This window comes from Lissotriton helveticus, chromosome 3_1 (assembly GCF_964261635.1).
Source record: "Lissotriton helveticus chromosome 3_1, aLisHel1.1, whole genome shotgun sequence".
Classification (NCBI taxonomy): Eukaryota; Metazoa; Chordata; class Amphibia; order Caudata; family Salamandridae; genus Lissotriton; species Lissotriton helveticus.
The window spans coordinates 1,150,941,688-1,150,959,500 of record NC_136061.1 but is presented as its reverse complement, the minus strand read 5'-3'; the positions used below and the strand labels follow the sequence as shown (position 1 = coordinate 1,150,959,500).

The following is a 17,813-nucleotide window of genomic DNA, read 5'->3' as shown; positions in this document are numbered from 1 at the left end:
CCGCCATGGGCGGGGCTCCCCGTTCCCGACCCTTCGCTACTTGCTGCAGTAACACTCTTGTCTTCAAATCCTTCGCCTTCTTTTCTTGTCTGTCTTTATTCTCATTCTCCCTATGTTCATAGTACTGAGCCATACTCAGAATACCAGAGGGGGTGGACGTCGTCCACGTACTTTCCGACGCCTGCAATCGACCCGATATTTCTGGTAATAAATTCGTTACGAATCTATTAACGAAAAGGCGCAGGCCGCCATCTTGGGAAATATCTTGACCACTAAAATCCATGAAAGTCTCTTCAAAGCGAGTGAAAAAATCAGAAACCGCCTCATCCTTCTTCTGTCTGCATGCAGTCAACTTATCCCAATCCACTTTCTTAGGAGGAATAAGGGAGTGCATATATTTTATTATGCGTCCCGGTAACGCTAGAATTTCAGCCTTCGGCTTCTCCCCTGGCTTTCGCTCCTTGTCCCAATCCTTAAGTTCCTCCCAGGTGCCACCCAGTTCTTCTACATGATCCGTACCCTTCACCTGCCTCCACACATCCACCGGAACCAACAGTCCAAAAAACAACTCTGTCGGCTAAGGTCATGACCGTCGAGGACGCTGCCTCTGTCAGCTCTTTGTAATAGGCAGTCGGATTCTTTCTCAAGTCAGGCAACTGGGCCTTCAGCGCTAATACCTCACTCCTTTTCCAAGGCGTATACACCCATTGTTCTTGGAAATGAGCATCGACGCAAACTCGAGTGACAATATTAGTGTGCGGGTCCACCATCTCAGGTATTTCAGGGTGGAAAATAGGGTGTACCTCCCGCATCGGATGTACCCCAGGGAAACGAGGCTCTCCCGCCGACTGCAGCTCATTTCGATACTCCAACAAGGACCTCAAACTGCGTAACACATCCTTCATACCAGTATTAGCTCTGTAGGCATTATTCCTAATGTCATGAAGAATCGCCGGTGCTTCCCCACCATATCCCTGTTCCCACAACGCTATCAATGTCATCGACATATGCCATAAAGCATGCTGTTGCATCAGTGGTTCATAATCTTTCATCGTGGACCAAATATCTTCAATCGAATAAATATTATTCCTAGCCCACTGGCAGGCCTGATTAGCCACCACCGTCTTCTCATCCAACCCGACAGTAGAACGCGTGAGCAACGTCCGTACCTGATTAAGCAGCCCACTTCCCGCACCCCGAACCGGGGTCACCAACCCACCTTGAGGGGTAGCGCTAGCAGAAACAGTAGGGAGCGCCGAGGGGGCCACTGAGAGGGCAGGTGAGCTCGCCGCAAGAGGGAGACCAAGGGCGCCGTCAACGAAGAAGTAACAGAAGACAAAGCTTGCTCAACATCACTCAACAATTTTGGAGCGGAAACGGAGGAGGTGGTGGGGGGGCAGATAAAGGAGAAGCACCTGTCTGCGGAACCGAAACAGTCGCGGAGGAAGCAGAACCAGCCAACACAGGGTACAAGGGTTGCAGGGCATATGGGGGAGGGGGGCGAGAGTTCAAAATATCCTCCATCTCATCTTGTTCTTCCTCTCTAACCACATAGCTCTTACTATCCTGTAACCTGAAAAGCCTGTCTGCGCGCTCAATACGTTGCTCATTCTCTCTCTTAGTGTGCCCTCTCGCCTTCTGCGCCATTGTCTGTGCCGCCCTCTTTTGAGCTACCTTCTCTTGCCTCAACTGTCGCTCCTTTACTTCCTTCTGCCACATCCTCAGAGAATCGAACATACTCTGGCGACTGCGCCTAGCAAACAATCGATCTTGTAGATAATCTAATTTTGCCACGTCAAAAGAACCGGTCAAAGGCCACTGCAAATCCACATTTCCTTTCGTATATCTGTGCCACAAAGTGTTAAACAAAATCGGAGGCAGTCCATGCTTAACGTAAATCTCAAAATTAGGGGAGCCCTCCACTGGGGCAGGTTGGCTCTCAGCCAATCTAGTGTCCGAAGGGCCACAGCAGCACCCAAGGCACCGTAGTTTACTAAAACACGGCATCGCAACTCACTCAACCTCACACCAGCACAAAACTTTCGCTTCCCCGGGTCACACCACCACAACGAGAGATTCACTCCCACACACAGTTGCACTTCCTATTTCGCCAACGCAATCCCTGCCAAACACGTGTTATCGAAAATGGGACGAGGCCCGTCGACCAAGTCCTGGGGAACCTGGACCCTTCCGCAGACCGAACAGTATACACACCGTTCCGAAATTGAGGAACACATCCGCCTCCCGGGTGGCACTACAGATCGCTGCGCACTATACCACGTGAGAACCGGGACCCGCACCCAGTGAACCACACACCCTAGGGGTTCGGGTACGTTCCAAAATTCATCCGCAGCAAGCCACGCCTCGACAGCAGTACCATCCGGTCGGATGACAAACAAACGTCCACCCAATCTCCAGTAAGTCTGTCAGGGCGCCACTCGCACCCTGAGTTCCCCGGAGCACACTGGCCCCAGGAGCACACCAGCTCCTCCAATCACCAGAGACACACCGGTCTCAGAGAACCACCGGCCTCATGGAGCATCCCCGCACCCTCAATCAACAGTCGGACCACTCACCTTCTATGCGCAGTACCGACTTCTACCGTTCTCCACCACCGGCTGCCAGGACCAACACGGTCAGCTCCAAAGTTCCGCCTTCTGGACTCCGGCGCAGAATCATGAACCGGGACCTCTCCCTATCAGCAGGGCGGGGCAGCGCTGCGAGAAACAAGCTCGGCATCAAAGTGGGTACCCAGACCCACCGTGCCGACCAGAGGGTCCTCGGTCTTCTGCTACCCACTTACGGGTGAGAAAGATCCTTATCGCGGAGTCCCGTTTCGGGCGCCATCTGATAAGCGTGGCTCAAATCCACCCGAGGGACTTACCTCACTCACCTATAGTTACCCAATAATAAGTCAGCCGGACAGTGGAGAAGAATGAACAAGGCAATTTTATTAGGCCACAAACTCCCATATGAGAGAGCCCAGTCCGACCTCACCCATAAGAGTGTGCCGAGAGGACTGACTCGTCCCAACACAGCAGTACATTATATCAGGATACAGTAGAGTAAAACACGCCCAGTGTGGAAAAATACTGGACCCCTGGAAGAGCGAACAATGGCCTCACACGAGGCATTTGCACCTGCGATGGCAACATTTCTTATCTCTGCCCAAGGCCGCGGAGCCGGGCCTCAGCGTCTCCAGCATATGAGAACACCACTGATAATGAATTTGTTATAGTTTCGGTCACAGTTAGCTGAGAAAGGAAAATTACTGCATTAGCATTTCTTTTCTCTATTCCTACGGGAGGGGTGAGCGAGTGCGACTCGCACGCAGAAAGAAACACTTCCAAAATGGTGGCACACAAGCTAAGCTAAGAAAACATGATAGTATAACACGCATAGAATGAATATTAGAATAAGAATATGAGCAAGAATGCAGAAATGAATATAACATTGGTTAGACACATCCTGCTAACTCATAAATGCAAATGTAAATGGGCGGGGCATCGGTAAATGAAACCTATCAGTGGTAAAACAGCTGGCTTCACATGCCAAAAGAGTTTAGCCTAAGACTGCTTTGTCCATGCTACCATTAGGATAGCTGGTCTATAAGGTTGACTTACAACCAATCACCATAAGGGTTGTTTGGACTGATACAAGGTGATCACTAGAACTAGTGAGCATCATATATCAGGCCAACTTCTCACACTGCCAAACTTACCTGAGCTGCAAAGAGCAGCAGGTAACAGTGCCCCGGTTTTTCCAGCCCTTGTGCGAAGCCTGTGCATTCTTATTTCCTGGTAATGGACGTTGGGCGCAAGTCTGGATTTAGAAGTATATCACTTTTTTGGTGGGTGGCAAGCTAATTTCTCTTCTTGGAGGGAAGATACACCAATAACCTTAAGCAAGGTCATCATCCATCAGGGGCGATTCAAGGTCCTGTTTGCCCATGGATCTATGCAAGTTCTGATCCCTCTACCTGGTCTTCAAAGTGAACAGTCGAGATCAGTGCACAAGTTTGGAATGTGGAGGCGTCTGGCATATTTGTTTTAAATTGCTGCATTGTCATTTCCATCATCTCCACTTTTCCCTCGACAACACTGAACATTCTCTCAGCCTCTATGAGGAGTGATTCCACTTTATACATCCTGGCCTCACAGACAGCAGTGCTTTATTCCAGAGTGCCCGGTTACTTGTAAACCCCTCATAAAGAAGCCAACAGGATGAGGGTGCACATATTGTTTTCTCACTCCTCTGGTCATTCATCTACTGTAGAAGCTCAGCAGTACTGGTGTAGACTTCATCTGTTGTCCTGAAGATCAACGGACATCTGACTGCACATCATGTTGTGTTTTGGCCACGTCTGTCAAACATCTGAAGTTTCTTCATCACTATGCTTGTTTTGCCTGTGCTCATCCCTAAGATTTGGCAATCACTACAAGCACCACCACCATAAGGGTAGGGGGAAGCAGACTAAAGGGAGATTTGTGGTGCCCCATGCAAGAGTCTTACTAGTAGAGGCTGACACTCTGAAGTCTGACCACATCTGCAGTTTCCTCCCTTCCTTTGAAGGGGTGAGGATTGGGAGAGAAAGTGATCGCTCCAATGTAAGCTGATCACTCACCATCCAGTTCTAAGTATGACCCTTTGTGGCGTGCTTGTCAATGGAACTCTGCAACATTGCTTAGTGGCACTTCTTTAATTTGAGGCTCCTAGCCACCCTGTATCCATTGGATGGCTGCAACTAACTTGCTTCTTGTTTATGCTGGGAGGGCGGCATCTCTGCATGTAACCCTGAACTCCAAAGTAGACAGTTAATGAATTTTAAGTAAAGTTTAGGATGTGGTAGGGCAAAGTAGTAGAAAAGCAGAGGACGCTTTCAAAGCTCAGAACTGTGCTGTCATTTCCCAGTCTGCACACCCTGCTCTCAGCATTCAGAGACACAGAGCATCGGAGTGTGGGATACTGAGCTATACACACCTTGGAATATAATCTGTCTGTACTTAATAGAAACAATTATGATATATGGAGCACAGAACTATTTTCATGATATTTCATTACCTGATTACGGGTTTCTTGCACCATCAGAAGTGTCTTGTGTTAGCTTATTCCAACTGAGTTCTGATGCCACATTTAACATAAGAACACGTTTTTTTTAGACCATGCTTATGTTGATATTTTCTCCGACAATTGACATTCATTAGCTGAGAAAGCGCATGGAGAACTGTAAGCGTACCTAGGGGTGGTTCCTCTGAGAGCGGAGGAGCGTTGCCCCACTGTCAAAAGTGCCCCCCAGGAAAACCCCAAGGATAAAAAATACAACGGTAATAAATGTAATTTATTGCCTTTTATTCTTGAATCCACCCATCCTGAACCGAGTGTCCGGACGGGGCAGGCCACTGCTGCACTGCTGCTGAGTGGCAGCAGTGAGCTGTACACTTCAGTTTAAAGTGTGCTTGCCTTTTTGGTCAGCCATCTTGAGACGGCCAGCCAGACATGCCCATTTTAAACTTCTCTAACCTAGATTTCTTAACACAGCTGGGTTAGAGCAAGAGCAAGCCTCCAGTGCCCTTGGGAGTGCTGAGTGAGGCCACTCCCTCCAGTCCTGGCACTGCTCTCATGCTGGTGAGAGCAGTCTCAGGATTGGTTAGGGAGATTTGCTAGCAACCGAGCAGAACACTGACTGAGTGAGGAGGACGTCGGACATCGTGCAGCAAGCAAGGTAAGTGGTTACTTCTTTTTATTTATGCTTACCACCAGGGTCGGCTTTAGCATTGGTGGTGCCTGGTGCAACAATCGCTTTTGGCGCCCCCAGCGTCCCATCACCGCCTCCTCAGATTCTCTCACTACCACCTGGAAAAGTGCCACTCATCTTTCCGATCATAAGATATTGCTCAGCACAGTGCCCCCCTGAGGTCACAGTGCCCCCCTCCACAGATCAGCGCCCAGTGCGGCTGCACCAGTTGCACTGCCCTAAAGCTGGCCCTGCTCACCACTCACCTTGCATGCATGCATGCACCGATCACATATTTGCCAGCCCCCCTTACCCCCACCCTCCCCCCTCCCTCCCCTCACTCTGACTACTTCACAGGCACCACTGAGCATAGCAAACCATCTGAGTCTTCGGAACTGTTGGGGCATGTAGAGCACAGACCGTAAACAATGAGCCTTTCTTCTCGGAAGCTTCAAAGTTTCAGTAACGGTACTCTGGTCACAGATTTAGAGACAAATTATGCTTCTTTATCACTGTGCCAGCCTTGTTTCATGCAGGAACACCGGCTGATGGGGTTCCTGCCTCAAAGTGATGATTAAGAATCCTCTGTGCCTGACTAGTGGAACAACACAGCAGTGTTTCCAGCTATGTAATGCAAATGAGCTAGAGTAATTTCCCTTTCACGTTGCTGTATTAAATGTGGTAATAAAAGAGTGGACAGGAATTGATAAGCTTGCTTTATCCAAGATCCCTGGCAAAACAATCTCCTTTGGAAGAATTTGAGGTCTAGTTTCATGGAGAAGTTGACTTGGATTCCCCATGGTCAGCTATTCATCACAGCCATGTATTACATCAGCAGAAGGATGCCCCGCTGATCTAGCAGCAAGACGAGTGGCATTGATGGTAAATGTTCCAGCACGCCCCTCAATGTTTCAATCAGATTGGTGATCTTAATGTTCTCTAGTGTGTGATCCTTACTCAGACTCTTCCAGAACCTTTCATGTGATGCATTAGAGTGAACCAGCTTCCCGATGTTGAGCAGGTTTGTACTGCAGGTGTGCTTTTTATGAACCATTCTGTTCATAGAGCTGCCGCTGCTACAAAATCTAGGGCAGCAGTGGTTGCTAGGTGGTGGCTGATAGACACTAAATCTGGTTAAGGTTGTTTGACCTCGATGGGGCGCAGAAGAATCAACATCGTCCTTTGCTCTTTCTGGGGCTCAGACTGTGTGTGTGGCACAGCTAGGCGGATTGTTGTAAACTATCAGCAGAATAAAAGATCCGGTAACTGTTTTGCCAAATTACCAAAATGTGAACTTTATTCGCCTAAGCAGTAAGCATGGGGTGGTGCAGCGCATACATTCTGGTGGCCCTTAGTAGGACTGGCCCAAAGAAAAGGGAACTTGTTAATCAAACAGTTCTAGCCAGGGCCAGTGGCTGAAGTGTTGCCATATGCAATGATAGCCAATTTTGTTAATTAGCGCAGGGCAGGGTGACAATATTTTTGTGGTGCTGTGTGTTGGTTTTGTATATTGCTAATGGTGCTGATGTTACATTAGGCAGATGGACTAAAGTAAGCTTAATATTTTTTCATCAAATGAGAATAGATTTAAAAATACTAGAAAATGCAACATCAGCTTAGTGACATATATCAAAATCTCAGAATCCGGGCTTCTAGTAAAAAATGCAACGACCAGTATTAATGGGTTTCCAAGACATGGTGAACAGAGACGAATCCCTCTTGCCTTGGGTCATGATAATCCAGTAAAATTTGACATTTATCCTAAAAGTTTAGTAATGAGATCAAAGGTTGTAACATCTATTAATTAAGTTACAAATAGCTCGATGGTCTTTAATTAAAAGGACTAGATTGTAAATGATTCGACCACCTTTCAAGGCATTGTTTTAATATTAGTCACATGCCCAGAGGCATATATGAATGGGAGAGATTTTAATATTGCCATAGTGATGCTGATTGTTTAAAGTTAAAAACATGCATCTAGGGGCACAGAAGATTATACAAAACAAAAGCTCAAACCCATACGAGGTTTAAAAGAGATAATCAGGTCATTGCATTTCGTAGATGTATAGTGGCAGAAACATACATTTGTGACTGGGTTTAAAGCAAAAAACTCTAAAATCCAGCTAGCATAGCATTGTTCATGTTTTTTTAAAGGTTATCATGTATAGATTCTTCAATTAAACCCAGAAATGTATATGGCCACAATAAGATGACTCTGGAGATCACCAGTGTGTCAAATTGATGTTTAACTTCTCAGAGATCACCTGATAATATAATATTACATATTACATACATGTATCTTGATCTGATTGCAATATGTTTGACAAGTTTTCCCATTAATCTAAATGTATTACTGTCCTACAGCATGAAGCGAAGATCAAGTCTCTGACAGACTACATGCAAAATATGGACCACAAAAGGAGACAGCTAGAAGAGACCCAAGATGCCCTTAATGAAGAACTAGCTAAACTCCATGCCCAAGGTATGTAACAAACAGTGAATTAATGATTGTGTATCATATCACATTGCATATCACTTTGCAAACATATTTGCATGACACCACATTAAATTTCACCAATTTGAATTTTTTACTCGTTAGATCTGTTTCTGAACGGCTTGTATTTTAAAAAGAAGGCTAATAAAAATCATACACACACATGCATACATACAGCGCATTTTAGACAGCTGTCTTCATATTTTGATCTGTAGTACTATTTTGCTTCCACCCACCATAACACACAGCATGGGGCAATGGGTCAGCCACTGGTTCCCTTCTGTGTGAGGTTTGTTATTCAGTTGAAGAATTGTGTCATCCACAAAGAAAATAGTGCACTTCAATGGCGGGGCTAGTGGGAGGACCCTTGATGCAATCTTATATTACTTTTTCTGTTATGTTTGTTGAGGGCCCAGCGTGCCTGCATGACTTATGAAGTATGTCTTGCCCCATATTGAAATATTTATTATTGCTGGAATGCTTTTTGAAAACAGCCACACATAGGTGTGCATGCGTTGTTGCTCCAGGCCCTCTACACATGGTCAACCCCCCCAACTGTTCACCTTAACCCTTCCTTATTTTTGCTGAATTTGTTTTGTTGGCCTTAGGACTCTGTGCACTTTACCATTGCTAACCACTGCTAATGTGCATGTGCTCACATCCTAAAACATGATAACATTGACTTACCTGATTGGCATATTTAATGTACCTATAAGTGCCTGGTAAAGTGGTATACTTATATCTAGGGCCTAAAAATTAAATGCTAATAGTGGTCGGTAGCACTTGTTGTGCCACTCACCGATGTAGCCCCTTCAAACATGTCCCGGGTCTGCCATTGCAGCCTGAATGCACTTTGAAATTGCCAATTCGACATGGCATAGTAACACCCTGGTCAAGCCTTAAACTCCTCTTTTATTACATGTCACCCCTAAGGTATGTCATAGGTAGCCCAAAGGGCAGGGTGCATTGTAATTAAAAGGTTGGACTTGTACCCTTTTACATGTCCTGGTAGAGAAAAACTCACAAATTCCTTTATCACTACTGTGAGGCCTACCTCTCCCATTGGATAACATTAGGTTGTCTTATTACATTTAATACGTGCTAATGTTTGATTGGAAACAAGTGAAGATTTCATGTTTGGTGTCTGCAATGTTGTGATACGAAATCCTCTTTAATGGTAAAGATGGATTTTAAGTTACAATTTTTGAAAATGCCACTTTTAGAAAGTTACCATTTTCTTGCCACAACTATTTGGTGCCTGCAGCCTGTTCCTGTGTCACATGACTGGGTGTAGTTGGCAGTTGGACTTTTGTTTATTCTTCACAGACAGCCCAACAAGTAAGGCAATAGATGTGCCTGGATGGACCATCAGTGGCAGGTTGGGGGTGGTGCAAAGCTGGGCACAGCTACTTCCAAATCAATAGTCTGTGCCCTGCCTTCATCCAAAGGACTCATCACCATTTCAGTGTTCATACATCCAGCCTGAAGGCAGGACAGGGTAGGAAGGCAACTCCCCAAAGGGAAGTCTTTAGAAACTTATCTTACTTCAAATAAGGTACCAGATATAAACATAGAACCCTCAGACCCACTGTTAAGTTAACTTTCCTAACCTGCTTAAGGACTCTGAGGACTGCCTGCTTCTGTGGCCTACCGTTTGCTTCAGAGGACTACGTTGCCGCACCTGGAAGGATTGCTCTGCTGCCTGAAGCCTGCCTTGAACACTCAGCGGCTTGCCCTGCTGCTTGAGCCACTCTCCACTGCTTCAACTCAGGACTTCTAGAGTGACTCCAAGGGTTAGTTGACTGGCTTCCTAATTAGAGCCTTAGTGACAGAAAAAACTCCAACAATCATTTCATCACACCTAGACCCAGCCGGAGTGAGTCCTAACCCTCCAAGTGGTGCCTGTCCAGTCCTAGACTCTTGCAGATGGTGTTTATGGTAGGCAGATAGCCAAAATCCAAACTTGGGACTTAAAAATGTTTTGGCTAAAAACTGCTCTAGAATCGAGAGGAGACCAAGACCAACCTGCTTCCCTATCCACCAAAAGTGCTTCGCTCATCCCTAAATTCGCTTCAGCTCCTGCTATGTTCTAAGCAGCAGCAAATCCTGATCAGTGGTCTTTTGCAGAGGGGGAATCTGACCTCGTGCAGCACTCATTGGCTACAGCCTCCAGGCTCATCTTGAAGGAAATTTTCGACTTCCAAAAACAAACCAAGCTTGAACTTCAAAACCTTCACTACGACTTCAAGCAGCTCCCTGACAAAGTCTCCTCCTTGGACACAGCTCCCCCCCCAGCTTTGCCCTACTGAACGTCTACCTTCTCAAAACATTTTTATTGGAATTTCTTCTAAGTCCGTAGGTAAGCACTGACTGGGACCAATCCACTTTTTGTATGCAACTCCTGCTTGGCCATATTTGTTTACTTTGACGCGGTCTTACATGACTTGATGTCCATGGTTGGTGCTTTGATCTTTTAGGCCCTAGTTTTTACCTTAAATTTAAAAAAATAACAACTCTGGTTCTACTGATTGGATTTTTGCATTTTTGGTCTCAAATAATTTTTTTTAATGTTCCCAATGTTTCTAAATTGGTGTGGGATTTTTTCTGTGTTGTGTTTTCACTTTATTACTGATAGTGGGCTGCATACATTCTTTACAAGTTGTCTCTAAGTTAGCACCCCACTCAACCAACAACCCCATTTCTTACATGCATGCTCTACATCTGCAAGCTTCGTGGCCATCTTTGAATAGTTTTTTCTGTTTTTTGGTTAAAACCTTTCCAATGTGATTGCCTATGGCCAAATGCCTCTACACAAAAGTGCTGCCAGTTTTTAATGTTTTTTGTCATACATTACTTGAAACCCCTTTAAGACAACATGCCTGTGTATGCATGCATTGGTGGCCTTCATAGAAACATTTAGCAAATGTTGTAAAACACCATTGAATAATGGAAGAAACACAAATGTGTAAAGAGATATTATTCCACAACTTTGGAGCAAGGACAGAGAAGGCCCGGCCCCACAAGGGGCTCATCTGATCCAGCGCACCAGAAATGGAGAGAGCCCAAATTAAGTTTTTGAAATGGAATACCACTATGAAGTCTGGAAGATATTCTGGCATGCCACTCCCATTAAAGGCTTGTGGGATGGTACACAAAATCTGGATCTATTGCAAAACAATGAGCCAGTAGAGCAATCAGAGAGCCTTAGAAACATGGGTGAACTTTCTTGAGCCAGAGACCAAGTTCTGTGACCTGGAGCTTTTGAATGGTACTTGTTTGGAGTCATGAATAGTAGGCATTAGTTCAAGCCTGGAAAGGATCTCGGCTGCCACCACTGCAACTTGGGGATACTGAGGAATAATCAAGACAATCTTTTCGAAGAGTCTTATTTGATGCAACAAAGAGGATATGATTGAGTTGCGCTGTAGTTCTGTTGACCTCTATTGGGCTCCTAATATAGATTCAAGAGGAAAGACTACACAAGCTATTTGGGCCAAAAATAAGTACATTAGTCTTTTCAGAATTGAGCTTCAGTCACTTAGATTCATCCAGACCTGCATGACTGAAAAAAAGGCCTGATGATCTTGTTGAAGGTCAGACTGATATTGATCAAAGTGGAGGATCTGCTGTGGCTTTGGCACACAAGTAGGTGTTGATGCTGGATACTCCTGGATTGGCTACCAGAAGAGACATTTTTGGAAACAAATTCATCCCTTCATTAGGGAAATGCCGTAATCGGCATTATGTCACCTTTACACGGCAGACTTTAGAATGCAGCACTCTCATCATGCAGCCTTTACCTTGCAGGTAAGTACCACACAGATCATTTTCCGGTACCTTGTAATGCGGGATTAACTACACAGGTACGTTATTTTTCTTTTAATTACATGCACACTTGCTTATCTATATTTATATGTTTGCATATATGTATATATTTATAATTATAAATACATATCTAAATCAAGATTCTGACAATTTGTTCTCATCATGAAGGAATATACTGGCAACCGATGACTCTTTCAATTAGACTTTGTTATTCAAAGCGAATTTCTTGTGGCATTCAAAAAATGCTGCTGCATGGGGGGTGGCGGGGGTGTCTCAGAAACCCACATTTAAATTCCTATACAAAGCTTTGCTCTCTGCAACAGAAAAAAACTGCTCAACGAAATTGCTCCAAATTTGCCAAAAAGTTAGGCTACTACTCACAAAGTGCACTTTTTATGACTTGGTTTAAATATGTTCAGCTATTTTGGAGGAGTTTATAAAGTTGCTTCAGGTTCGTATGAAAAGGTTAACACTGGTTAGAGACATCTGGACCGTTTGTGTCTAGATATCGCCATTTTAAGTGGATGGGTGGATTCTAATTGACTGGCTCCAACATGGAGATTATGTTGTGGTAGACATTACAGGAGTCCTGAAAATGAAAAATGAAAGGCCACCTAAGTAAGAATGGTGGGCACACTCTGGCCCCCAGGCCCATGTGAGGTGACCAAGAAGCCGAAGAGACTCTTACTGGTGACTAAAATGGGCCACCAGGAGAAAAAGCATCCAGAAAGGTCTTACAAGGGCTGAGAAAACAGCAAAAAAGTGTGGTCCCTTGGGGGGACCGACTGAGAACAGAGTGAGTTACACTCTGCTTCTGAAAGCTTCTTTAACCCCCCTGTACCAGTACAACGAGTATAAAAAGCAATTATAGGCTTTGGGAAGGCCCATGCTGGGAGGTCCCTCCCCATGAGCCTTTTAGCACTTAGGAGCCCTCAATCTCCCCAGGAGGAAATGAGCGCTGCTGCCATTTTACAATCTCTGATCTCTGGGGATCAAAATGTCAAAGTAATCAAAATACAGTGAGGATGCTCCTCCTACCCTGTGCCCATGCATGCTGGGGGAGAAGTGTCCAACCACTATTCTCCTGTTTACGCTGAGTGCAGGAAGGGTGCCTTGATCCTGGTCCCTCCCTAAGTCCACTCTGGTAGAAGCATGGAAGGATGCCGGCATTCTTTTCTCTTCTGGGATCCTCACCCTCCGGCTGGGACGACTCCTGGTGGCCCCCCACCCTGGGCAGCGCACCCAAACCAACAGACCACGCACGCAACCTGGGATTCATCCTGGACTCCTCCCTCTCCATGACCAGACAAGTCAACGCCGTCTCCTCGTCGTGCTTCAACACCCTGCGCATGCTACGTAAGATCTTCCGGTGGATCCCCACCGAGACCAGGAAGACGGTCACCCAGGCCCTCGTCACCAGCCGCCTGGACTACGGCAACTCCCTCTACGCCGGACCCACCGCCAAACTCCAGAAGAGACTCCAGCGGATCCAGAACGCCTCAGCACGACTCATCCTGGACATCCCCCGTCGCAGCCACATATCCGGACACCTGAGAGACCTGCACTGGCTCCCGGTCAACAAGAGAATCACCTTCCGTCTCCTCACCCACGCACACAAAGCCCTACACAACCAAGGCCCAGGTTACCTCAACAGTCGCCTCAACTTCTACGCTCCCAATCGCCTGCTCCGATCGACCGGCCACGCGCTCGCTGCCGTCCCCCGCATTCGAAGAGCCACCACAGGGGGACGGTCCTTCTCCTACCTTCCCGCCAAGACATGGAACTCCCTCCCGACCCACCTCCGCCTGACCCAGGACCACCTCGCCTTCAGGAAGCAACTCAAAACCTGGCTGTTCGAGCAGTAGCGGACCCCCCTCCCCCAGCGCCTTGAGACCCTCTGGGTGAGTAGTGCGCCATATAAATGCTTGATTGATTCTATCTGTTATCATACCATTGGCCTCATTTAGCACTTAATGCTATGTTTATGTTTGGCAATACCTACGGTATTCATATTATTCACATGCAACATGTGTGTCTTCTTTAACAGCATTCCTTCTTTTCAATGTCCTTATTTTCAAAATGTTTTCTTTAATGTACCCACCAAGTGGTTGTGTTGCAGTTATGGGATGCCTACACATGGGCCTGTTTCATCTTTCTTTGCTATGCAGATCCTTCAATTGCTTGTAAAGATTGTTTAACTGTATGCTATCCATGAGCCTCTTTTTCTAATATTACTCTTGATACATTCCAAAGTATCTTGTCAACAAAGTGTGCCCAGCTATGTGGTATTTTTTGATAGTGTTTTTTGTTGAACCCCTTCAATCAATACTTTTTTACTCAAACACATAGGCCTTCATTCTATGTCTTAGAGCAATTGTGGTGCGGTAATCGAACACCAGGATTTACTGATACTAGGGTATGTGAAACACCAGACATCACAAGTTATACCATATACGCCCCTATTGAATGGAGAATAGCATTAGGATATCTGTGTTACAGTACACTTTCCCCCATGCATTCTGTAATTGTAGTTCAATTTGTCGTGTTACAAATTCCTTCAGGTTAAATATGGAGGGATTACCTAGACTCGCATGTGGTAATAACACTTGTAGTAGTCTCACATGCCTTATAATAACGATGTGGGCGAAGAGTCTAGATTCCAAACAAATCAGTATTAGAAACCCCCTCGTAATGCAAGTTCTATAGATAATTCAGCTTACAATCTGAAAAACTGCCATAAAAGATTGTTGGTAGAAAATCAGGGCTACCTGAAGTTATTACTCAGAATATGGTCCACTGTAGAATGATTTTAACATGAAGAAAGATAGAGCTAGTGACTTGATGATATAGAGAATTAGTAAACCAAGCTCAGCCTGATTAAGGATATTAGGCCATCTCAGTTTTGTGAAGGACCAAATTCCCCTATGACCTTCTGTACCGTTATTCCATACACCAATGGGTATTCTGTATTTATCATTCTCTGTTTCTGTGAACAATGCTGTACAGTATAATGCAGGGGCATTGAAATAAAGTAAAGACTGCAGCTCGCTAAAGTATAAGGATGGCTATCAAGGTAGAGTTAATGTTCACATCTACTTCAGAGAGCAGAAATCAAGGACATATACTTTGAATGTGGCTTTATTATATTCTTTTTATTTATTCATGCCGCCCTTTAACTGTTTGAAATCACCACCAAATGCCCCATATAGAACAAGTCGGGTAGTGCAACAATTTAGTAAGTAAAAAGGCAAGTTGAAACCATGTAAAGGTGCCTGGGCGACAAGCTAGTTCGGGTTATTGCAGTTAGTGATGTGTACATCACTGGGGAAATAAGCATCTGTTTTTACAGGTATTCATGGTGGAGATGTTGAAGGGTGGCAGGGGGGAAATTATTTACATATTTTCAGGTATGACCATACAGAAGCATTTTTAATCTGGTAATATGGGTGTAAACTCAACACTTTCGATTGCCCATGGATGGTGAATGATAAGACATGTTCTTCTGGAGATGCTATTTGAGGATTTGATACACACTGGAAAAAATAAGCCATATAGAAAGTTGTGATATTGGCATGGAGCTTTGGAAAATAGGTTATTTAGCAAGACTGCCTTTTAAGAAAAGCATATCTTTGGACTGATATTGCTTTTAATTAAATCATTTGTTATGGATATTTATATAGCATTCACTTAGCCACATGGGCAGCACCTCACAAGTGACAGTTACAGACAACAATGTATAGAAAAATAGCTTGAGGTAATGTAAGAGAGAGAAATTTGAAACCAATGTTAGTCCACTAAGTACATTCTGAAAAGGCGGGCTATAAAATCTTTTTGGAAATTTAGTAGATTTGGGATGAGAGAGTTCTTTAGGTGTGTGATTCCAGATTTTTATCCTTTGCAGGAGACGCCTGATTCAGAGTTTTGGAGTTTTTAGTTTCGAATTGAGGCTCTATTCTCCTCTTGAGGTGTTTTTTCAGATGGTTGGTTAGGTCAAGACAGGGAAGTTTGAGTTTGATTTATTTCAATTTCAAGTTGATTTTAGCTCCCATGTATAGCTATTGAAGGTCACTCAGAATACATCGATATATCCAACAAGGCTGATTGCTTCATGCAGATTGATTTAAGGAGCACTAAAGTAGGCTTGATAGTTGTGAGAAGACTGGTGCCTTAATTACTGTTCTGAAGACAGCTGGAGGGACAGTATAAGTAGTTGAGAGGAGGCAGTCATCATTAATTTGACCATTTAGTGAACCATAGCTTTCGGTAATGACATCCCGCAATTTTACAGATTGCATGATAGTGGTTGTGATCATTATTTGACTAAGGTGGCGGTGGTGGTACAGAAAAGAGGAGGATTGAAGGTGTGTTATAATTTGTCAGAGGGGGCTCGGTTTAAATATTATCAGATCAGGGACTATCTTTTGAGGAAGTTAGAACTTACCACTCTGTCAGATTCTGAAGTTTGGAACTGTATTTATAGAGAAGCAGATAAAGCACTGATCAGTATTGGGTACAAAATATTTTCTGGTTACAACACTAACGATATTACTAAGTGGCAGAGAAATGGAGTAGCAAGTTGGCGATGAATGTACCACCAGATCTGATCATCTCGTCTTTAAATAGCCTCAATCTTTCTTTTCAATCTTCAAATCTTAAACTGCAGTTATTTAAAACTATATGTCAACTGTATTACACACCGGACAGGATTCTTAAATGGGCAACAAATAATAACTTCAGTGATCGTACGAAATGCCCAAAATGCGATCTAAGTGGGGCTGATATTATTCACATGTTCTTCTCTTGTCCGCATCTTGTTGAATTTTGGAATGGAGTAACTAAAGTTGTCTACTAGGCTCGTTAGTCCTATTATATTTTCATCAATGGATGTGTTTGTGGGTGTGTCAGGGGGAAACAGTGTGTTATGTGATTTGTTGAACATTTTAATTACATGTGCTAGGTTGGCTATTGCTAGAGTTTGGGTTCAACAAAATCCACCAACGGTTATTGAGTGGTGGAGCCTTGTTAAGGAAATATATAACATGGAGCATTCTCTTGCGATTAGAAGGGGTCTGCAGACTAAGCGGAAAGTGGACAGAATGTGGGGATTAATAATGTCATAAAAATTGTTTCTTTAATTACCCTATTATTACTTTATTATTACCTTGCTGAGGATATGTTTTTATATTGGTTCTGTTTTTACTGTATGTAAGAATTCTTCTTTTGGGTTGTTCCCCGTGATGGAAATAAAACATTTTTTTTTTAAAAGAAAAGAGGAGGAGGGTTTTTTTCTTAGCATGTTCACTTTCAGGGAGCTCACTAAAATCAGAAGGTTTTCCGGGAATATTTTCAGGCTTATTTTTGATGAGCAAGATATTTTCTAGGTAAGGTTGGGTGTTGCAGCACATTGGTTAATGGTGAACTGCTTTACTTGAAGAAATTGACCAAGGTGTTCCATGTAAAGACTGAATCAAGATGGATTAATAGGAAGGATAGATGATGTTTAGAAGTCTATTTTTATTTTTAATCTGTCTGTGATCCATCTCTCAATCCTAATTCCATAGAATAGGATGCTAAGACTTGTCTTGTGAACACATATATTAAATGATGTGAACAGGTCAAGCAGCACTAGAACATATCCCTCACTTAAATGCATTGTTTTTAGATTGTCATCCAACATTTGGATGGTGATAATTCCTGCTGCATTTTAAGTGGAAAACAGAGTGCATGTAGTTGACTAGCTCACTTGTGGAGATGTGTGGA

At 44.2% G+C, this 17,813-nt stretch overlaps 1 protein-coding gene across 1 annotated transcript in view; it reads left to right on the top strand.

Moving 5' to 3' along the window:
- The window catches only part of KIF5C (kinesin family member 5C), a 612,753-nt gene that overhangs the window by 413,602 nt on the left and 181,338 nt on the right, over positions 1-17,813 (top strand). The window contains exon 17 of the mRNA XM_078681761.1: positions 8,099-8,216. Within this exon, the coding sequence (XP_078537887.1) occupies positions 8,099-8,216 (118 nt within the window). The remainder of the gene's footprint in view (positions 1-8,098; positions 8,217-17,813) is intronic.